The sequence below is a fragment of the Amblyraja radiata genome, chromosome 7 (genome assembly GCF_010909765.2).
Source record: "Amblyraja radiata isolate CabotCenter1 chromosome 7, sAmbRad1.1.pri, whole genome shotgun sequence".
NCBI classification, from domain to species: Eukaryota; Metazoa; Chordata; class Chondrichthyes; order Rajiformes; family Rajidae; genus Amblyraja; species Amblyraja radiata.
Window position 1 is genome coordinate 87,382,301 of NC_045962.1, and position 24,251 is coordinate 87,406,551.

The following is a 24,251-nucleotide window of genomic DNA, read 5'->3' on the forward strand; positions in this document are numbered from 1 at the left end:
TATTCTTTCGTATTGAATCAAATAACAAAACTTAAAATTCACTCCAGGTCGACCTCTTACCTGTACCACCTCCCTGCAGGAATTTGAGTAGTACATACAAGCAGACGGTCGTGGCTAGGGCCTTCCATGGGGCTTCATCACTCAGTTCATTCACTGTGTAATAAAAGAGGGGTACATTAGTACAGTGATGCAAGGGGGACCTGGCGTGGGGGGGGGGGGCACCGAGATCAAAGGGGGAGTTGGTGATGGAACAGGTGCGTGAGCAATGTAGAAGGTAAGACCATTTTTTCCTGCATTTTCATTGAATCCTGACTTTTCAGAATCTACTTTACCATTTTGATTGGTGACAGACCAGGATTCTCATGAGCTGCTGAAGACAACTGAAGCTGCTGATTCTTTCAACAAGACAACAAGCCTAATGGGTCTGTCCCACTTAGGCGATTTTTTGGGCGACTGCCGCAAAATTTTCAACATGTTGAAATATTTTCGGCGACAATGTTTGCTGTCATAGGTTGTCGTAGGTTGTGGGTGTTGTCGTAGGTTGTCGCCAGGTGTCGTAGGTGAATTCCATTCAAACTAGTCCCTGGCAGTCGCCTAAAGAGTCGCCTAAGTGGGACAGGCCCTTAAGAGCCATTACCTTCAGGTTCAAGAACAGCTTCCTCCAAAAACAAAATCAGGTTCTTGAACCAAAAGGACAAAGTGCTGGAGTGACTCAGTAGGTCACACAGAATCTTTGGAGAACATGGATATGTGATGTTTTGGGTGAGGACCCTTCTTCAGCCCTGCATTTTGCACCTTGTGTTCCTTTGTTTGTGTCTCTCCGTTACAGCCATCATTTCATATTTTTGGCTCATTCCCCCCCCCCCTCTCTGTCCCAATTAACATAATGGCCACATGGCCTCCACAACCTATCCCAAACCAGGAAACCCTGGCGCCATGCTCTCAAAGATATTTGCTTTATCCTATCCAACACTCCCTCATTCTCGGCAACTTAAACACAATATGATTTCTCTTTTTCCCAGCTCTGACACAAAGAATTTTGACCCGAAATATTCCCTAGGACATTGAGGGAACTTAGTGTAGAAATAGCAGGGGCTATGACAGAAATATTTCAAATGTCATTAGAAACGGGAATAGTGCCGGAGGATTGCCGTACTGCGCATGTTGTTCCATTGTTTAAAAAGGGGTCTAAGAGTAAACCTAGCAATTATAGGCCTTTTAGTTTGACGTCAGTGGTGGGCAAATTAATGGAAAGGATACTTAGAGATAATATATATAAGCATCTGGATAAACAGGGTCTGATTAGGAACAGTCAACATGGATTTGTGCCTGGAAGGTCATGTTTGACTAATCTAATTGAATTTTTTGAAGAGGTTACTCGGGAAATTGATGAGGGTAAAGCAGTGGATGTTGTATATATGGACTTCAGTAAGGCCTTTGACAAGGTTCCTCATGGAAGGTTGGTTAAGAAGGTTCAATTGTTGGGTATTAATGGTGGAGTAGCAAGATGGATTCAACAGTGGCTGAATGGGAGATGCCAGAGAGTAATGGTGGATTGCTGTTTGTCAGGTTGGAGGCCAGTGACCAGTGGGGTGCCACAGGGATCTGTGTTGGGTCCACTGTTGTTTGTCATGTACATCAATGATCTGGATGATGGTGTGGTAAATTGGATTAGTAAGTATGCAGATGATACTAAGATAGGTGGGGTTGTGGATAATGAAGTAGATTTTCAAAGTCTACAGAAAGATTTGTGCCAGTTGGAAGAGTGGGCTGAAAGATGGCAGATGGAGTTTAATGCTGATAAGTGTGAGGTGCTACATCTTGGCAGGACAAATCAAAATAGGACGTACATGGTAAGGGAATTGAAGAATGCAGTTGAACAGAGGGATCTGGGAATAACTGTGCACAGTTCCCTGAAGGTGGAATCTCATGTAGATAGGTTGGTAAATAAAGCTTTTGGTGTGCTGGCCTTTATAAATCAGAGCACTGAGTATAGAAGTTGGGATGTAATGTTAAAATTGTACAAGGCATCGGTGAGGCCAATTCTGGAGTATGGTGTACAATTTTGGTCGCCTAATTATAGGAAGGATGTCAACAAAATAGAGAGAGTACAGAGGAGATTTACTAGAATGTTGCCTGGGTTTCAGCAACTAAGTTACAGAGAAAGGTTGAACAAGTTAGGTCTTTATTCTTTGGAGCACAAAAGGTTAAGGGGGGGACTTGATAGAGGTCTTTAAAATGATGAGAGGGATAGACAGAGTTGACATGGATAAGCTTTTCCCACTGAGAGTAGGGAAGATTCAAACAAGAGGACATGACTTGAGAATTAAGGGACAGAAGTTTAGGGGTAACATGAGGGGGAACCTCTTTACTCAGAGAGTGGTAGCTGTGTGGAATGAGCTTCCAGTGAAGGTGGTGGAGGCAGGTTCGATTTTATCATTTAAAAATAAATTGGATAGTTATATGGACGGGAAAGGAATGGAGGGTTATGGTCTGAGTGCAGGTAGATGGGACTAGGGGAGAATACGTGTTCGGCACGGACTAGAAGGGCCGAGATAGCCTGTTTCCGTGCTGTAATTGTTATATGGTTATATGGAAATATTACCTGAAATATGGAACGAGCTGCTGGAGGAGGTAGTTGAGGTAGATACTATCGCAATGTTTAAAAATCATTTGGACAGGAACACAAAGTTTTTTTCTAAAATGAAAATACTGGTTCTGTTCTGTTGTTTTTGCACAATCCGCAGGCATTGCCACTTTCATTTCACTGCACATCATGTATGTGTATGTGACAAATAAAGTTGACTTGACTTGATAGGAAAGGTTAAGAGGTATGGGCCAAACGCAGGCATGCGGGACCCGTGTAGACGGGGCATGTTGGTCAGCGTGGACAAGTCGGTGTCCACACTTTACAACTCTCTGACTCTGTGAAATGTCCATAGACGCTGCCTGATCTGCTGAGTGTTTCCAGCAGTTTCTGCTTTTAGTCCTATTAGCACAATTCTTGCAGTCAAGAATGTTGCTCTGAAGAAACAATCTTCTACTTTATTTCCCACCCCAAAAAATAAAATGGTGAGACCCTCTCTCGGCCCCAGACAATTGCTCAGAACTTCACTCCATCCTCCGAAGCCGTTGCTCCCTTTCATTGCAGCTGCAGACTGAGAAACAAAAAAATGAAAACATGTCCCACGTCACTCTCCAATCCTCGGCAATCTCCCTTTGGCACTAGTTTACACAAGCAGACAATAGGAGCGCTGTCTCAGCCAGGAAACCAGCTTGGCATTGCTTTTGTTAAAGGAGCACTGCCTCTAATCTTAACTGGCAAGAAAGCTGACCTCAGCCCCACAGGTCATCAAGTGTTCAAAAGATGGCATTTAACTCCATCTCTTTAATGTGGCGCCAACACATTTCTCATCGGGAGGAGCTCACAGGCTCTTTTGACATCCTTCGAAACCGGTTCAGGGAATAAGGGGGAAAGAGGGCAAGCAGCAAGCATTTTGTGTTTTTTTTATAAAGAACAAAATCAATGAGTTCCCTTTGAGTCTGACAGAGTCAGTGAAACCACTGCTGCAAAAGCTTGAGAAATCCCACAATCAAGATGTTTGATGTCTCAAGAACTGGATGGGAGAGGCAAGTGCAATTGGTATCCATGTGAAAAGCCATGCACAAATTATTCAGGATCAGCTTTCAGAATGCAGCTTGGACTGATTTCACAGTTAACAATGACTTCACTCATTACAGTCATGAAGTTGTACGGCACAAAAATGGTCCCTTCAGCCCACCACATCCATGCCGACCTTTTTGCCCATCGACACTAATCCCATTTGCCCGCTTAAGGTTTTTTCATTCTATACCTTGCCTAGTTAAGTGACTGTTTCTTAAAGGTATCTAACGCCACCACCTCCTCGAGCAGGGAGTTCCAATTATCAAAAACTATTTCTAAATAACTAGAACCTAAAACACTTCTTCTAAACTTTCCTATCCATCTACTTGTCCAAATGTCTTTTAAATGTTGTGATTGTATCCGCTTCTAACAGATCCTTTGGCAGCTCATTCCATTCACCAAGATCCCTGTTGAAAAACCTGCCCCTTCGGTCCCCTCTAGGTCTTGCTCCACTCACCTTGAACCTGATATCTTGTTTTAGGCTCCCCTACCCCATGGCAATCCACCTTATCTACGCTTCTCCTGATTTTTATAAACTAAAATCAGCACAGCTTCCTTCGTTCCTCAAAAAACCATCCCAGTTCATCCAGTTTCTCCTTATAACTCAAGCCCCGCTTAATCAGGTCCCGACCCGAAACGTCACCGGAGATGCTGCCTGACCCGCTGAGTTACTCCAGCACTCTGTGAAACGTCACCTATCCATGTTCTCCACAGATGCTGCCTGACCCGCTGAGTTACTCCAGCACTCTGTGAAACGTCACCTATCCATGTTCTCCACAGATGCTGCCTGACCCGCTGAGTTACTCCAGCACTCTGTGAAACGTCACCTATCCATGTTCTCCACAGATGCTGCCTGACCCGCTGAGTTACTCCAGCACTCTGTGAAACTTCACCTATCCATGTTCTCCACAGATGCTGCCTGACCCGCTGAGTTACTGCACCACTGTGTGTTTCCTTGCACACTATTCTGTCTATTTTCTCTTTTGCACTACCTGATGTACTTGTAGATGATATGATTTACCTGGATAGCCATCAAATCATAGTTTTCACTCTAAGTCGGTACACGTGACACTAATAAACCAGTATCAATAAACCAATACCAATATTCACAATACCAAACTCTGACCTAGTGTGACGCCACTCCTTTTACTCAACCAATGGCAATCATGCTTTCAGACACCTGGGCCCCAAGCAAATTTCCTCGTGTACGAAGGTACTGCAGATGCTGACTTAAACCAAAGATAGACACAAAATGCTGAACATATGCAGCGGGGACAGGCAGCATCGCTGGAGAGAAGGAATGGGTGACGTTTCAGATCGAGACCCTTCTTCAGACTTCAGACAAAGTCTGTCGAAGGGTCTCGACCCAAAACGTCACCCATTTCTTTTCTCCAGAGATGCTGCCTGTCCCCGCTGCATTTATTCAGCATTTTGTGTCTATCTTTAGAATTCCTTTCCTCAGTGACATCAATATATTCAAACCCTTTTCAAGATGCTTGAAGATTCTCAATATTTCCTTCTTTGCCTGAACGTCATCCATGATCACATTGAATGGCGATGCTGGCTCAAAGGGCCGAATGGCCTACTCATGCACCTATTGTCTACTGCCTATTGTCAATACGTGTTTGATAATGATGTTCGACACAAAATGCTGGAATAACTCAGCGGGACAGGCAACATCTATGGAGAGAAGGAATGGGTGACATTTCGGGTCGACACCCTTCTTCAGATAATGATGTGAAGGATCTCAGGATGCATTCTCGGTAATAAGGCTAAAAATATTTATCCTTAAAGGAGACGCAAAAACAGAAAATGCTGGAGACACTCAGCACGTCATGCAGCTTCAGTGGAAAGAAGAGTTAATGCTCAGAACTCTGATGAAGGACTTTGACCTGAAACATTAACAGTTTCTCATTCCACTCATGCTGCTTGACCTGTTAAGTACTTCCAGCATGTTCTTTTTCTATTTCAGGTCTCAACATGTGTACTTTGTTGATTTTTACCCGAAACAGATGACCTGTTCATTTGTTGCCACATGAGGCATTCTGCAGGCTAGTAATTCCTACATGACAACTTACTTTCATTACCCTCATTTACCTATCAAAGTGGTTCGGGAGTGTCGTCGGGTTGTGACAGGAGCTACTAAAATGCAAAAATTCCTTTATAAATCTGTTATAAACGTACTGTTATACATTAGCAAGTTTATGTGGTTTCAATTTTGCTAATTGATGCGGAAAGATTCAGGCTTTGCAAGTTTAACGTGCAGCTCTTATGCAGCAGAGCAATTTTTGGTGCTGAAGGATAGCTTCTTACTGAATCACACATGCTGAAACATGGATTGGACTAGGCAAGACTGCCCTCTCCTGACTGAGACAGAAGTGCAGCCATGAGGATCCCCAGCGCTGCCTATCCGTCACAAGGGATGGAACAAGGAAGGGTTTATTGTGGCAGATTACACAGAACAGAATATGATTTAGTCAAGAGAAAATGGACATTGAGCTTCCAAACAACTATCCACCCATTAAAGAACATTTGAAGTTGTAAAGTACTACATAGAAACATAGAAAATAGGTGCAGGAGTAGGCCATTCGGCCCTTCGAGCCTGCACCGCCCTTCAATATGATCATGGCTGATCATCCAACTCAGTATCCCATCCCTGCCTTCTCTCCATACCCCCCGATTCCTTTAGCCACAAGGGCCACATCTAACTCCCTCTTAAATATAGCCAATGAACTGGCCTCAACTACATTCTGTGGCAGAGAATTCCTCAGATTCACCACTCTCTGTGTAAAAAATGTTTTTCTCATCTCAGTCCTAAAAGATTTCCCCTTTATCCTTAAACTGTGACTCCTTGTTCTGGACTTCCCCAACATCGGGAACAATCTTCCTGCATCTAGCCTGTCCAACCCCTTACGAATTTTGTAAGTTTCTATAAGACTACATGCAGCCCCATATCCCCTGACACTGCTATCTTTAACAGCCCTATCTAGCTCTCTCTTGAAAGTATCCAGAGAACTGGCCTCCACCAGAGGCAGGGAATTCCACACTCACAACTCTGTGAAAAAGTGTTTCCTCATCTCCATTCTAAATGGCTTACTGAACTGAACTTTATTTATAGAGCACTTTAAAAACAACCACTGTTGCAACAAAGTGCTGTACATGACTAATCATAAACATAAAACAAAACATTAAAAACAATAAAAAACAATAGAAACACTAAAACAGGAGCAAAGTCTCATGCAGGGTCGAAAGCCAAGGAATAGAAAAGGGTTTTAAGACTAGTTTTGAAAATGGACAGTGAAGGGGCCTGTCTAATGTGCAAAGGTAGAATGTTCCATAATGTCGGAGCAGCAACAGAGAAGGCTCTATCCCCTCTGAGCTTCCGCTTAGACCTCGGTACCTCCAGGAGCAGCTGATCAGCTGACCTGAGGCACCGAGCAGGAGTGTAGGGATGAAGCAGCTCAGAGAGGCAAGGCGGGGCGAGACCATTTAAACATTTAAAAACAAATAAAATAATCTTAAAATGAACTCTAAAGTACACAGGCAGCCAGTGGAGGGAGGCCAGAATAGGCGTTATGTGCTCCCTCTTACGTGTTCCAGTTAAAAGGCGAGCAACAGCATCCTGAACCAACTGGAGACGTGCAAGGGAAGATTGGCTAACTCCAAAATAAAGTGGAGTTACCCCTTATTCTTAAACTGTGAAATTGGTTCTGGACTCCCCCAACTTCGGGAACATGTTTCTTGCCTCTAACGTGTCCAAACCCATAATAATCTTATATGTTTCAATAAGATCTACTCTCATCCTTCTAAACTCCAGAGTGTACAAGCCCAGCCGCTCCATTCTCTCAGCATATGACAGTCCTGCCATCCCGGGAATTAACTCCCTCAATAGCAAGAATGTCCTTCCTCAAATTTGGAGACCAAAACTGCACACAATACTCCAGGTGCGGTCTCACTAGGGCCCATACCCCCCGACTCCGCGATCTTTAAGAGCCCTATCTAGCTCTCTCTTGAAAGTATGGCCTACTCCTGCCGAATGGCCTACTCCTGCACCTATTGTCACATCGTAAAGACACTTCCATACAGAAACAGCTAGGGTTTGACACATTTGAAACAGATAACATCTAAATACAAGCAACGTAGGCAAATGAAAAGAAAGACAACAGCAATGGACAGGACAATCTCACACAATGCTAAAGTTGCTACTTAGTAAAATGCTTCCCAACTGGGGAAAAGGGCAACAGAGATAAACTGTGTGTAGATTAATTGATAAGTGATGATAGGTAAATATCTCCAAAAAGTTTAATTGATTTCAAGCTCTTGCAGTGTGTGTTGCCAGCCAACCCGATTACATTTGAGTGGCTATGCATTTAAATTAGAAACAAAATGGACTCTGTAAATAACCTGCTAAGTTTAGTAAGAATAGTGTGCATTTCAATGAGTTCGCCTCTCCTTTATCTGAACTCCAGAGTTTACAAACCCAGTCTCTGTGGGATCATTCGAGAAACAATGGAATTTTGGAAGATGACAACAATTACATCTCCACCATAACCTTCTTCATAGCTTGGGAGGCATCAGATACTGGGGATTTAATTGGCTTTTAGTCCTATTAATTCTTCAAAATAATTTCCTCATTAATGTTAATTTATTTTGGCTTCTTGTTTATTCTACAGAAAAATCACAGGTAGATTTTGACTTTGCGATATTATGTAAAATGGGTGATAGCAAATCAGTTGTTCCAGTTTTCAGTTCTGTTAAAGTGGCAGCCTGTTTAATAACTAGTAAAAGCAGCGCCTCTGATAGCCCTCAGTACTGGGACTGAAAGAGCCACCTGAATTTGTGTACATCTCCAGAATAGATCTTGAACCCATAATCTTCTGACAAAAACAGAATTGCTCTCCTTCTTGTCACAGGTGACAAAGCAAAGTGGAGATTGTATGAACACATCACACTGCACCACAACTCACCTTCACATCCTTCCCCCACCTCCAACATCTTCACCTCCAATTATACTTTATTAAAACCCCATTAACAATATTGCCCAGCTTCAAATCAAGGCAGGAATTACTGCAACGATTTCCCAGGGTTTCTTTTAAAATTGTACAGTCAATCATTACCTCCTAGTAATGCTACTGAATTACTTCCCATCACAGCAGCGCGGAGTAGAGTTGCTGCCTTATAGCGCCAGTGACCCGGGCTTGATCCTGACTATGGGTGCTGTCTGTACGGAGTTTGTACGTTCTCTCTGCGACTGTGTGGGATTTCTCCGGGTGCTCCAGCTTCCTCCCACACTCCAAAGACAAACAGTTGTAGGTTAATTGGCTTTGGTAAAATTGTAAATTGTCCCTAGTGTGCAGGATAGTGCTAGTGTACGGGGTGATTGCTGGTTGGCGCAGATTCGGTGCACTGAAGGGCCTGTTTCCGCACTGAATCTCTAAAGTCACCCAGTGAATAGTAAGAGTTGTGTTCCACTTACGCAAATTTTTCAGCGACTTGCCGGCACCCGTCATAGTCGCAGCAGGTCTCCGAAAATCTCAACATGTTGAAATCCAGTGATGACCAGAACAAGGTACGACTCTTTGGGCGACTACTCACGACCATACAGGCGTCATCCCGCAACATGTCGCCAGGGTGTCGCCTGTATGGTCGTGAGTAGTCTCCTCAGTCACCCAAAGAGTCGTAGCGTCTTTCTGGTCGCCGCTGAATTTTCAACATGTTGAAAATTTTCGGCGACCAATGATGGGTGCCGGCAGTCGCCAAAAAAAAATCGCCTGAGTGTGACAGGCCTTTAAGTGTTTCCATCTCCTCCCCTTTCACACTTCTGCCTTGAACGACCACCGAAGTCAGAATGTCGGTGGAGTTTGTGCATTGCAAAAATAAAACTTACCTATGTTTTTATAGTAAATCGGCACGTAAACATTGATGACTCTTTCGACTGCAAGCAACAAAAGACATAACAGAACGAAGATCTGCAGCAAGATGTTTCCTTTGGGCCACATGTACGGCACAAGCAATTGCACCTTCTTATAGAAATCCTTCCATGTAGATTGGTTACCGGTCTGATTTAAGAGAGGCTGGAAGAAAAAGATAAAATGTTCAGATGTTTAAGACTGAAGAAGCAAAATTAAACCTTTAAGAAAGAACTGCAGATGCCGGAAAAATCGAAGGTAGTCAAAAATGCTGGAGAAACACAGTGGGCGAGGCAGCGTCTATGGAGCGAATTAATAGATGACGTTTTGGGTCGAGACCCTTGAAGGGCCTAGACCTGAAACGTCACCTATTCCCTTCGCTCCATAGATGCTGCCTCACCTGCTGAGTTTCTCCAGCATTTTTGTCAACCAAAATTAAACAACAGGCTTACTCGATTGTTTAATGGGATTTGAGTGCGAACCAATAAGTGACTTGCTGGTGATTATCCAATGAATGGTTATCTTCCCCAGTTTAGAACTGAGACTTAATTGGCAATGAAACATATTGATGAAGTAATTAAAGTGAAATTATTTTCTTTACTGACCAAGTGTTGGAATCAGGAATGCAATGCCATGGGAATCCTGGAGGCAGAATGGTATCCTTGCATTCAAATAGACAATAGACAATAGGTGCAGGAGTAGGCCATTTGGCCCTTCGAGCCAGCACCGCCATTCAATGTGATCATGGCTGATCATCCCCAATCAGTACCCCGTTCCTGCCTTCTCCCCATATCCCCTGACTCCTCTATCTTTAAGAGCCCTATCTAACTCTCTTGAAAGTATCCAGAGAACCGGCCTCCACTGCCCTCCGAGGCAGAGAATTCCACAGACTCACCACTCTCTGTGAGAAAAGGTGTTTCCTCGTCTCCGTTCTAAATGGCTTACCCCTTATTCTTAAACTGTGGCTCCTGATTCTGGACTCCCCCAACATCGGGAACATGTTTCCTGCCTCTAGCGTGTCCAAGCCCTTAACAAATCCATGGTTAAGTAGAGAGGGTAAAGGATTGGACCAATGGATTGCTCTGAGAGGATGTATTAACTCGATGTGCAGCAAAACCTTGCTCTACTGCAATAAACAGAGTGCTGGAGTAAAGTAGCGGGTCAGTTAGCATCTGTGGAGGGAATGGACAGACGACATGGGAGAGTCTAGAACTAGAGGTCACAGCCTCAGAATTAAAGGACGTTCTTTTAGTAAGGAGATGAGGAGAAATTTCTTTAGTCAGTGGGTGGTGAATCTGTGGAATTCTGCCACAGATGACTGAAGAGGCCAAGTCAATAGATATTTTTTAGCAGAGATAGACATATTCTTGATTAGTACAGGTGTCGGGGGTTCTGGCTAGAAGGCAGGAGAATGGGGTTAGGAGGGAGAGATAGATAAGTCCTGATTGAATGGCAGAGTAGACTCGATGAGCCGAATTGCCTAAATACTACTCCTAATCATTATAACTTTATGACGTCGGGTTGGGTCCCTTCTTCAGGCTCACGATTCCACCACCTGTTGCTTCTTGCATCTCCAGCCTCACTGTAATCTTTCTTTTATCAACGCAAATTCCTGAGTTTAACTGGATACATGCTATGGCTGTTTCTCCTGGCTAGTCGATCTAAAATCAGGGGTCACAAACTAAATAAGAGGGTGGGCATTTAAGAATGAGATGAAAAACTTTTTTCCACACAGGGCAGAGTCATAGTGAAAAAGCATGGAAACAGGCCATTCAGCCCAACTGGTTTGTGGCAACTAAGATGTCCCATCTACGCTAGTTCCTCATGACCATGTTGGTCCTTATCCCTCTATGCCTTTCCTATCCATGCATCTGTCCAAATGTATTTTAAATGTTTGTTATTGTACCTGCCTCATCTACCTGCTCTGGCAGCTCATTCTCTAGACAATAAGTGCAGGAATAGGCCATTCGGCCCTTCGAGCCAGCACCGCCCTTCAATGTGATAATGACTGATCGTCCACACCAGTACCCCGTTCCTGCCTTCTCCCCATATCCGCTGCCTCCGCTATCTTTAAGAGCTCCATCTAACTCTCTCTTGAAAGCATCCAGAGAACTGGCCTCCACTGCCTTCTGAGGCAAAGAATTCCACACTCACAACTCTCTGTGTGAACATTTTTTTTCTCATCTCTGTTCTAAATGGCTTACTCCTTATTCTTAAACTGTGGCCCCTGGTTCTGGACTCCCCCAACATCGGGAACATGTTTCCTGCCTCTAGCATGTCCAAACCCTTAACAATCTTATATGTTTCAATAAGATACCCTCTCATCCTTCTAAATTCCAGAGTATACAAGCCCAGCCGCTCAATTCTATCAACATATGACAGTCCCAACATATGACACCTGGTGAACCTACGCTGCACTCCCTCAATAGCAAGAATGTCCTTCCTCAAATTTGGAGACCAAAACTGCAGACAATACTCCAGGTGTGGTCTCATTAGGGCCCTGTACAACTGCAGGTGGACCTCTTTGCTCCGATACTCAACTCCTCTTGTTATGAAGGCCAACATGCCATTCGCTTTCTTCACTGCCTGCTGTACCTGCATGCTTACTTTCAGTGACTGATGAACAAGGACCCCCAGATCCCGTTGTACTTCACCTTTTCCCAACTTGACACCATTTAGATAATAAATATTTGTGGATAATCAAAGAGGCTAATCCTTCAATCTACATCCTAATCCTAACCCAATCTACATCTAAATCGTAGATAGACACAAAATATAGGAGTAACTCAGCGGGTCAGGCAGCATCTCTGGAGAAAAGGAATAGGTGGGTCGAAACCCTTCAGCCTGACCCTTTTCAACCCAAAATGTCACCTATTCTTTTTCTCAGAGATGCTGCCTGACCCGCTGTGTTACTCCAGCATTCTGTGTCTATCTCCGGTGTAAACCAGCATCTGCAGTTTCTTCCTATACATCTAAACCATGGAGACCTGTCTTTTGCATACTGACAAGGGATGGAAAGATCAAAAGAAGGCACCTGTCTGTCAGAATGATGATCAAGAATCAACAAGCTTAGTTCATTGAATTCCCAAATTTCACTGGATTTTCACAGTATCTAGCTCTTCAGAACTTTAAAGTTGGTATCACAGGCAAATACATTTATTTTTATCCCCAAATGCCCAGAACGGAGTGGCATGCCAAACTACTTTACTAAAGCAACCACATGAGTGAGCCTGCTGTAATATACACTAAATAAGAATCGCAAATTAATTTTCCTTAAAGATATCAGTGAAATAGATGGGTTTTTACAACAATCCAGTCATTTCATTGTGAATTTATGTCTTTACTTGAATTTAAATGTTCCAACTGTCATGATAGGATTCAAACTGTCAGCTTCAGATCATCAGTGCAGTTCCTCTGGATAACAATCCTCATACCAACCACAAGATTTAAAATTTACCTTCATATGTTTGAGAAGAGCACAGTCTCAGGAACAGGGAAACAAGCTCAAGTCCAGTGAAGGGAAAATGCAGGAGTGTGACTAATTTACAGCTGGGGCACTGAACTTTCCCCAACGAGACAAAGCATTCGACCAATTGAGTGAACAAATGATCTACGCAATCTTTCCCAGTCCATCACCCTTGAATCCTCCTAATCTAAACTTGCTCTCTGGGCTTGAAGAAACGCACCATGATCTTTCCCTCCCCCGGTAGTCTTACGACGCCACGCAGGGGGAATTTCTCTCAGTGAAGAAATGTTGCTCACTGCAGCCGAATAAATGAATGTTTCCAGAGGCGCCTGACTGTGGAAAAGCACAATGCCAGCTACCAGTAGATTTGCACACTCAGCTCCAAAAAATGCTTTGTGGGTTTGGACAGCTCTGGATTAACTAGCTTGCAAATTTACCAATTTGCATCCACAACCCTCGCCATTAAAATGAACAGGAACCCTGAGAGTACATGAGAGCAAGGTGATCGACTCATTTGGTCCAGGACACGAGGCCATAGCCTCAGAATAAAAGGATGTACCTATAGAAAGGGGATGAGGAGGAATTTCTTTAATCAGAGGGTGGTGAATCTGTGGAATTTATTGCCACAGACAGCAGCGGAGGCAGTCAAAGGATATTGTTAAGGTGGAGTACAGGTGTCAGGAGTTATGAGGAGAAGGTGGGAGAATGTGGTTGAGAGGGAAAGATAGACCAGCCATGATTGAATGGCGGAGTAGACTTGATGGGCCAAATGGCCTAATTCTGCTCCTAGAACTTATGAACATAGACTACAGCACAGGAAGAGACCCTTCGGCTCACAATGTCACATAGAACATTATGCCAGGTTAAAATAAACTCCTTTGCCTTCGCATGTTCGAACACTGTACCTCTGTACACGTGACAATAAACTAAACTGACACATTCCCAGCATATCCATGTACCTATCCAAAAGCCTCTTAAACATCACTTCCATATTTGATTCAATTACCACCACCGTTGCAGCGCGTTCCAGGCACCCACCACCCATCTTTCACTGTGTAAAAGATTTGTCTGGCACTTTTTTTTTCTCTTGCCTCCTTATGTTTTTTTGTGTATGTGGGAGAATTTTCCTTTTCGCTAAAACATTTTATATGAGATCTATCTCTATAAATCTCCTTAACTTTGTCAGTGCCGTAGGTGGCTGCTATTTGTATACATTGGGTATGCAAGCAAAGAATCTCACTGTGCCGTATCACATGTGACAATAAAGTATTCCATTCCAGTCCTTCATCAGAACCCAGCTGGATACTTTGATCATGTATGATAGACACAAAATGCTGGAGTAACTCAGCAGGACAGGCAGCATCTCTGGATGGAAGGAATGGATGACGTTTCGAGACCTGAAATATCACCCATTCCTTCTTTCCAGAGATGCTGCCTGTTCTGCTGAGTTACTCCAGCATTTTGGATCTATCTTTGGTGCAAACCAGCATCTGCAGTTCCTTCCTACACATTTCGTCTGCTTTGATCATGTCACCATTTATCTTTCATTTTCTTCCAACTCTCTTCATGACAAAACGACTTTAGGCAGCTTGCTTTGCTCGGCTGAGAAACATATTTTCCTGCACTTAAATACAAAATACAAGGCAAAAGGGAGACTAAACCAAAAAGCAAATAGTCTAAAATGCGACAGTAATGGGAGAGGCTGACCAGCAGAGGTCCCTCATTCCTCCACAATCTGCACTCAGCGCTGACAAGAAACACTTTCCAATCTGACATTCCCAAACTGTTTCATTTAAACTTTCTAAACTAGAGCAATTCGTATTATCCATAATGCTAAGTATCTGGGTCATACGAATCCATTATTTTTAGTCAAAATTATTAAAATTAGAAGATTTGGTTACATTCAAAACAGCTCAGATAATGTTTAGGGCCAAAAATAAAAATTTACCTGGAAACATTCAAAAATTATTTAACGAGCGTGTGGGGGGTTACAATTTAAGAAGAATATTTAACTTTAAGAAACAAAGAGTCCGTACGACTAGAACAACCTTTTGTATTTCGGTTTGTGGAGTAGGAATGTGGAATAAATTGAACGGGGAATTAAAGCAATGCACAAACATGAATCATTTTAAAATGATATATAAAAAAATAATTTTCAAGGGGTACAGGGATGGAGGGGATGGTTGACAAGTGGGGGTTGATGTTTATCTATTGCTTTACTATTGTTTACTTATGTTTGGGTACTTCAGATATGAAGTTTGTATGTGCATAATAGTTGTATGTATATATATGTCTGTAGGTATTATGGGAAATTGCCTAGGGTAGTATTATTATTATTAATTAATTGATTTTTAAACATGGTAGAAGTGTTGGGGAAAAGGGGTGAGATTTAATAAGTTATTCTTCTTCTCACTCCTTTTCGAGCTTGTACAGACACATTGGAACTTTGCTTTTGTTCTTTTCATTGCTTTGTAAATATTGATTGTAATGTCCAATTGTTTGATAATTTCGATTTTGTTACTATTAATGTCTTTAATGTCTTTACTTGTTCGGAATAAATAAATAAATAAAAAATAAATAAATTTTAAAAATTGTATTTAATTTGAAGAGGGCTCAATAATATAGTCTCATCTCATTCTACCAACAATTACTTAAAAACATCGACCCAAGATATTTAATTAAACCATTCTAACTATTTGTATCACTTGTGCCTTAGTAAGTAAAGCTCTGAATGTTGCAATTTTCAGCCTTATTCCAGGGAGTGAACATAATTTAGGTTGACGATCCCATAACTGCTTTGAGGGTGACCATCTTTCAATGAAATAGAAACATACATAGATAGAAACATACATAGAAAATAGGTGCAGGAGGAGGCCATTCGGCCCTTCGAGCCAGCACCGCCATTCATTGTGATCATGGCTGATCGTCCCCTATCAATAACCCATGCCTGCCTTCTCCCCATATCCCTTGATTCCACTAGCCCCTAGAGCTCTATCTAACTCTCTCTTAAATCCATCCAGTGACTTGGCCTCCACTGCCCTCTGTGGCAGGGAATTCCATAAAATGTTGGGTGGCACAGCGACACAGCTGGTAAAGCTGCTGCCTCATAGCACCAGAGATGCAGAAACCTAAACACAGAGCCACGGTGTGCAAGTCTCTCTCCACTTTCACCATAGTTCCATATTTATCTAATTCACTTTGAAGGCTGCATACAATATCACCTACCTTTGTGTTACTAATAAATCAGGGCAGATGGCTTTCTAACCCATCTTCTAAAAGGTTATGCAAGCTGAATGGTGCAAACCCCAACACAATTTCATCATTAGTCACACCCTGCCACTTAGAATATCTAAAAGCGTTTATAGACACCTATAAAATATTAAGAAAGAAAGAATACCTAATTGGAACCCAACTCCATTTTCTGCCTCCAACTCAAATAACTATATACTCAATCTTAAGAAATAAATTAAGTATCCTAGTATTATTAATCTTTTTTTTTCAAGTGCAGTCACTATATAGTTACACTATTATAATATTCAGATACGTGACATCTCACAGCACACTACAGTTAAAAGTTATTTGACAGGGATAGTTATATAAGCAGCTTCTAAACTCCCACAGTATTTCAGACCAGATATTAAAACAAGTCTCCCTTTCTTTTCAGATAAAAAGCAGAAAAAATCCCATTTGTTACCTAATTTCTATTCTTCAGCTAATATCTTGTATTAATGCATGCAAATTCACTGCTTTGTTCCAAGATTTTGAATAATGCTAAATAAATCCAAGCCCTCTTTTAATTGTTCACATACCTCATTGCATTCAACATCTCGTTCATCCTCATTAATGATCACCATGTAGGGTCTTCGAGGCAAACCTGGTGCTTTCAATCCCAGGGCAAACAACAGAAACGTACAGAAATATCGTACCATCCACAGACCAAAGTGTACCTGCAAAGCAGAAATACTGTCAGGCACTAATCCACATACGATTACATGAATGGTCAATAGTCATCTGAAAAGATAGTGCAGGAACATTTGTGCAGGAAGGAACTGCAGATGTTTGCTTAAACCAACGATAGGCACAAAAAGCTGGAGTAACTCAGCGGGACAGGCAGCATCTCTGGAGAGAAGGAATGGGTGACGTTTTGGGTCGAGATCCTTCTTCAGTGCGGTAACATTTGTTTAGCTCTCACAATCTGCCTGCACATATCTGAAGAAGTGTCTCGACCCGAAACGTCACCCATTCCTTCTCTCCAGAAATGCTGCCTGTCCCGCTGAGTTACTCCAGCATTTTGTGTCTACTTTGCACATATACTTCGTCTTCTATATTTACTATAATACACCATATCATTCACCCTATGAATCAAAAACAAGCACAAGAAACAAATAATATTAGCTAATGCTGCTATCAAATGGAGAATATGATACGAGCTTTTACATACAGCTCACAATTGGCAGAGCAGTTTGAGAAAACAGGTATTATCCACGGGGGCATAGAGTTTAAAAGCATGGAAGCCATGATGGATTTTTAGAAAAGATCGGTTATTTTCTCCCGAGGCGTTTAATATTATGAAAGATTTTGATCAAATGGATGAAGAGAAAATATTTACACTCATGAGAAAGAGCATATTGAGAACACAGCAATACAAGATAGACAAAAATGCTGGAGAAACTCAGCGGGTGAGGCAGCATCTACGGAGCAGGGTCCTTGGAAGAAGGGTCTCGACCAGAAACGTCGCCTATTTCCTTCGCTCCATAGATGCTGCCTCACCCGCTGAGTTTCTCCAGCATTTTTGTCTACCTTCGATTTTCCTGCATCTGCAGTTGTTTCTTAAACAACTTAGCAATACAAGATGGTCATTGAGAAATAAAATGAGGAATGCAGAAATTTATGTGCCTTAAGACTGATGGTTAAACAATAAAACTGTGACAGCTGTGAATGCCTGACTATGAGCGCAGACGAATATTGAACAAACATAGACAGTACAGCAGAAGGACAGGCCCTTCGCCCCACAATGTCTGGGCTGAACATGATGCCAATATCATCTCTTATCTGTCTGCGCATAATCCATATCCCTCCATTCCCTGCATTCCGTGAACACTAGCATTGGGAGAGGTACTACCCTGTTTGGGTCATGGCAATGTGCTAGGAGTGGGGCCTTCCAGTGGAAGACTTACCCTGGACCATGCTGAGATTAATATTGCAGTCCAGGGTGCAGCACAGCAGTAATCTCAAGATAATGGACCTGCTTTATTAATCATCATCATCGGCGGTCACTCGAAACGAGTATGAATGTCCTCTTCTCTCCATAGGGTTGTCTACTTGTGGGTCTGTTGAGGCCGATCCACACACCTTGGTGCAACGTGGGCAGTGGAGACTGGCGGTGGTTGGTAGTCGTCGAGCCCCCTTCTCCCTCTCCTTACAGTGCTGTCGCTTTGTCTCTGCGACATGGCGTAGTTCCGTCTCGTGACGTGCAGCTCCTTCCTGCACGGATTTCCTCCAGGAGCATCTGTCCAGTGCAATGTGCTCCCAGTTGCTCGATGTGATGTGGAATTTCTTCAGACCGTTCTTGATGTTGTCCTTGATGTTGATCACACCTTAATGTAACACCATTCCTCACTCCATGGAAGCTGCCAAACCTGCTAAGTAACCTTAACTCATTTCTCCCTCTTTATGAAATGCTCGCTAACCTACGGCATATTTCCAATACAGGACTTTGGTTTTATTACAAACTATTTTATTTCCTTATCGTGGTCGGGGAGCTTGTGTGTCTCAGTGACCCCTAGAGCTATGCCAGCGGGAGATTAGTCTCCTGTTAGAGTCTCCCATGCTGGACAGGTCGAAGGGTAGAGGTGAGACGAAGAGCGATTGGGGGTTGAGCACAGGGCTAACAACCCTGTCCCGTAAAACAAATATTTTACGGAAACAGCAACTGGAGGAATCAACACTACTGGGCGTCATGGACATCCAGGGCTGTAGTGTCCAGAAGCTAGCCCAGAACAGACAGTAGTGGAGGACCTTCGTTGCTGCCCTACATGCCAGGAGGCTGAATAGGCAGTAACTTAGTAAGTGAGTATTTTATTTCAGATACCTTGTCTTTTCTTTTAGGAATACCGACCTCACTCTTCTCTTCATCAGTTCACTACTTGCCCATTTTCTCCAGATTTTAATCTCTCCCCAGTCTAATCATATACTTTTGCCTCACATCATAATGGAAAGCCTGGCCCTTCTTCTATATTTCAAAGAGGAATCAATGTGAACAAGTTGTATGAACTTTATGCACTTATGAAAATATGAACTAGAGATAGAGATCAAGCTACTTTCTACAACTACTCCTATAAAACGGATGTCCATGCCTGGTTCCAGAGACTTGCAAAGAGGAACACTTGTATACCAAAGAAAAGGCAGGTTATCCTAGAGTATTTCTAGAGGAAAAGCTCAAGACATTGCAAAAAAATTGCGGTCACAGAAATCCATGAAAAGGCAACTTGCAGTAGTATATCTTTATTGTCATTTTCCTGAGTACTCACATACCCAGAGGAAACAAAAAAACGTTGCTCAACCAGTGTCCATTCAGTGTGCAGTAAAAAATAAATAGAAATAAAAATACATATATCATGAACAAATTAAACATTCTACTCTCTACTAAACATCAACAGGCGTTCCGATCGGCAGCGGCACGACAGTGGCTCTGCTGCAGTGTGTCCAGGTTGGTGGTTGGTGCGCGATACTTTGGCAGGGGGCAAAGTCCGTTTATCAATCTTATAGCCTGCGGGAAGAAGCTGAGGAGCATCCTGCTGGTTTTGCAGCTAATGCTCCTGTACCTCTTCCCAGATGGCAGGATGGAGAATATGTGATGCGATGGGTGGTAGGGGTCTTTGATGATGGAGATGGCTCTGCTGATACATCTCTTCCTGTATATGTCCAGCAGGAAAAGGAGTGGAGCACCAATAATCCTGCTGGCGGTCTTCACAATCCTGTCTAGTTGGTGCCGTTCGTACGCCTTGCAGCTCCCGAACCAGGAAGTGATGCCGTAGGTTAATGTGCTCTCGATTGTCCCCCTATAAAAATTTCGTAGGTGTGTAGTGGGGAGACCTGCTTTCCGTAGTCTTCGGAGAGGGTGTAGTCGCTGCTGGGCTCTCTTGACCAGTGCTGTGGTGTTGGTCGTGGACGTCAGGTCATCTGACAGGTGGAGTCCTAGGAACTTCACGCGGCTGACCCTTTCCACATCAGCTCCATCGATGTGCAGAGGTGTATGGTGTTGTTTTCCCGCCCTCCTGAAGTCAACCACCATCTCCTTAGTTTTTCCCACGTTGAGAATGAGGTTGTGGGATTTGCACCATCCTGTGAGCAGCTCCACCTCCATCCTGTACGCCGACTCATCATTGTCACTGATGAGACCCACCACTGTTGTGTCATCAGCGAACTTAATAGTACTGGACAACAGCCAAGTCAAGAAGGTATGAGACATTGTCTGGCACGCCCTTGCCTACATTATATTCAGTATGCAGCTATTTAGATCTTATATAAAATTACCTGTTTGGAAATGTTAATTCTCAAAAGAAATTGCTATCGAGTTGCTATCAAATGGAACCGAATACAATAAAACACTAATAATCCACTATCTGCAGACGTTTGGATATTGAGGGAATCAATGAATATACAGCTAGAATATAATACTAGCTGTATACAGTATTCTCCGTGGATTGTCACATTGTCACCATGCCACTGGATCCTGACCCAGATCTGTCAAGGACCGTGGGGTGGCTATCTGTGCACCAGTCTCCCCACGTGAAACAAAGTCACGCACAGGTGTCCTCCATATAGGGAATAGCACCCTGGAGACACCCATGGTCAGCCGTGACCAAAGTAAGTAAGTTTATTGGCCAAGTATTCACATACAAGGAATTTGCCTTGGTGCTCCGCCCACAAGTAACAACATGACATACAGTGACAGTTACGAATGACTCAGAAAACACTAAACATTAATAATAATAAGGCATTAATGATAAAACACCATTGATCAAGCATGTGAACAACAAAAAGGGGGCCTAAGATACAATACTAACCAAAAGATCATACTTTATTTAAGTGGCAAAACAAGATTATGCTTATTTCTATTTTTGTTTCTTCTGTTCAGTTAGGTCAGCCTTCCTGAGGGTGAACCCACAGAAAGCAACTGGCCCGGACAGACTCCCATGGCCAGCCACATCGAAGCAATGGCCAAGAAAGCACACCAATGCCTCTACTTCCTTAGAGGGCTGAGAAAGTTCGGCATTTCCTCACCAAAGTCTACAGGTGGGCTTTCTACAGAAAGCATTTTATCGGGATGCATCACAGCGTGGTTTGGGAACACATCCAAGATCGCAAGAACTTGCAGACCTGTGGACGTAGCCCAGACCGTCACGCAACCCAACGTCCCTTCCATTGACTCCATCTACACTTCACGCTGCTTTGGCAAGGCCACCAGCATAATCAAGGACTAGTCTCACCCCGGTCACTCCCTCTTTCCATCAGGCAAGAGGGACAGAAGTTTGAAAATGTATTCCTCCAGATTCAGGGACAGTTTCTTCCAAGCTATTAACAGGCAATTGAATCGTCCTCTCGGCAACTAGAGAGCGGTCTCAACCTCCCACCTACATCATTGGAGACCTGCAAATTATCGTTAATCGGGCTTTACTGGACTCTATCTTGCACTAAATGATATACCCTTTATTCTATATCTGTACCCTGTGGACGGCTTAATTGTAATACATACTCTTTTCACAGACTGGATAGCACGAAACAAAAAGCTTTTAACTGTACCTTGTTGCATGTGACAATAATAAATTAATAAACTAAACTGTTCTTATTCTCTTTGTCCAAGCTTTTCACTCCTCTGCACTTTCAATACCTCCTTTCCAAGTACATATTCAATTTCCTAAACAGATTCATGCAAGTAACAATAATTTTAAAACATGTAAACGCTATGAGTTTCAACTGTGATTCAGCAATTCTAGTTGAATGTCAGTACAAAAAATTTACATCACAGATGCTGGGATGTTTACAATCATGCTGAATCATTGTATGTGCCCTAAAAAGTTTGTTAACTAAACAAAAGTGCATCATCAGATGGTTTCACAGATTGCACAATTGTACATTGCTCAGGAAGGGTTTTTGACACAACACGGGTCAAAAACTAAAATTTGTCATACTGTTTGCGTATAGCCTTGTTCTGTTCTCTTATGAAAGTCCTTCATTCCAAACTCAGGTCAATCTGATCAACAACACTCATACCTCCAGGTTCTTAAAGATAAAACAATCCTCCACCTAATTTGAGGAAGGACATTTTTGCTATTGAGGGAGTGCAGCATAGATTCACAAGGTTAATTCCCAGGATGGCGGGACTGTCATATGCTAAGAGAATGGAGCGGCTGGGCTTGTGATACTCTGGAGTTTAGAAGGATGAGAGGGATTGTTATTGAAACATATAAGATTATTAAGGGTTTGGACACGCTAGAGGCAGGAAACATGTTCCCGATGTTGGGGGAGTTCAGAACCAGGGGCCACAGTTTAAGAATAAGGGGTAAGCCATTTAGAACGGAGATGAAGAAACACTTTTTCATACAGAAAGTTGTGAGTCTGTGAAATTATCTGCCTCAGAGGGGGTTCTTAAAGATAGCGGAGTCATGGGATATGGGGAGAAGGCACGAACGGGGTACTGATTGTAGATGATCAGTCTTGATCACATTGAATGGCGGTGCTGGCTCGAGGGGCCGAATGGCCTACTCCTGCACCTATTGTCTATTGTATATTGTCTATTCTTGAAGATAAAATAATCCTTCACAGTAATGATACTAAAGAATTTTTTGACCAATTGACTGATTTTGTAAAAGGTAGACAACAAATTATTTTTCAAATCAGCATCTTAGTCTAATTGCTTTAAATCTTGAAAAAACATCAAAGGGAGAGGCTGAGTAGGCTGGATCTATATTCCACGGAGCGCAGGAGGATGAGGGGACATCTTATAGAGGTATGCAAAATCATGAGAGGAATAGATCAGGTAGAGTCTTTTGCCCAGATTAGGGGAATCGAGGACCAGAGGACATAGGTTCAAGGTGAATGGGAAAAGATTTAATAGGAATCCGAGGGGTAACTTTTTCACACAAAGGGTGGTGGGTGTGTGGAACAAGCTGCCGGAGGAGGTAGTTGAGGCTGGGATTATCCCATCATTTAAGAAACAGTTAGACAGGTCCATGGATAGGAGAGATTTGGAGGGATATGGACCAAGCGCAGGCAAATGGGACGATTGTAGCTGGGACATTGTTGGCCGGTGTGGGAGAATTGGGCCGAAGGGCCTGTTTCCACGCTGTATCACGCTATGACTCTGTGTTGATGCATGCATACAGCACGGCCAATTTTCAAAAATCTGCCTTTAGCTCTTCACTAATATTCATTTACATCTTACTCCTTCACACCAGAGACGTCTGAAGGGTCTCGTCCCGAAACACCCCCAATTCCTTCTCTCCAGAGATGCTGCCTGTCCTGCTGTTACTCCAGCGTTTTGTGTCTACATACGATCATAAGACTGATACAACTTCCAGGTCACTGCTCGTGCGGTCGACCGGTCGGTGCAGAGAGTAGCTTTGAATGTTTGTCTCTTCGTTACGTTACGTGAGTTTGTGAGAGTGTTTTGTTTCGTTTTAAGTACATCGGGTATCGATTGACGGTCAACTGCTGCCGTATTGTTCAGTACTTTCGTGGTGTGTTGTGCGGGCGCTCCCACTACCTCACACACACACCGGACCAACGAGTTAACGTTAATTAACCAGCTAGCTTTTTGCGTTTACTGCTCCAAAGTATGGACTTCACATGGACACTATGGACTCTTATGCTTCTACTGTTCGTCTTGGATTATCTGCCCACTGCATCATATGGATATACTCTTCCGGACAACCAACGGATTACTTACTGCAGGGACTTTTTACTTCAGCTGCATTTTCACTCTCACCAAGCCCCTGCCATAGACAAGTTGCCGGAGGAGCTACAATGTAAACTCCCAACCGACCGGACAGGCACCCTGCACAACAATGGAAAGAAGGTAACGAGACGGGGGAGGAAGAAGAAGGGTGGAATTAAAGCAAGACTTAGGCGAGGAGAAAGTAAGCACCGTGCACTTCCCTCAGTGATCCTTGCTAATGTGCGCTCATTGCGTAACAAGACTGATGAACTG

General features: G+C 43.0%; 1 protein-coding gene across 2 annotated transcripts in view; it reads right to left on the reverse strand.

The window, feature by feature from the left end:
* Window positions 1-24,251, reverse strand: part of abcb6 (ATP binding cassette subfamily B member 6 (Langereis blood group)) — a 174,666-nt gene that overhangs the window by 134,965 nt on the left and 15,450 nt on the right. For both annotated transcript variants that reach the window (XM_033024954.1, XM_033024953.1), the window contains exons 3-5: window positions 16,849-16,986; window positions 9,552-9,738; window positions 61-153 (exon numbers count right to left, since the gene is read on the reverse strand). In XM_033024954.1, coding sequence (XP_032880845.1) covers window positions 61-153; window positions 9,552-9,738; window positions 16,849-16,986 — 418 coding nt within the window. The remainder of the gene's footprint in view (window positions 1-60; window positions 154-9,551; window positions 9,739-16,848; window positions 16,987-24,251) is intronic.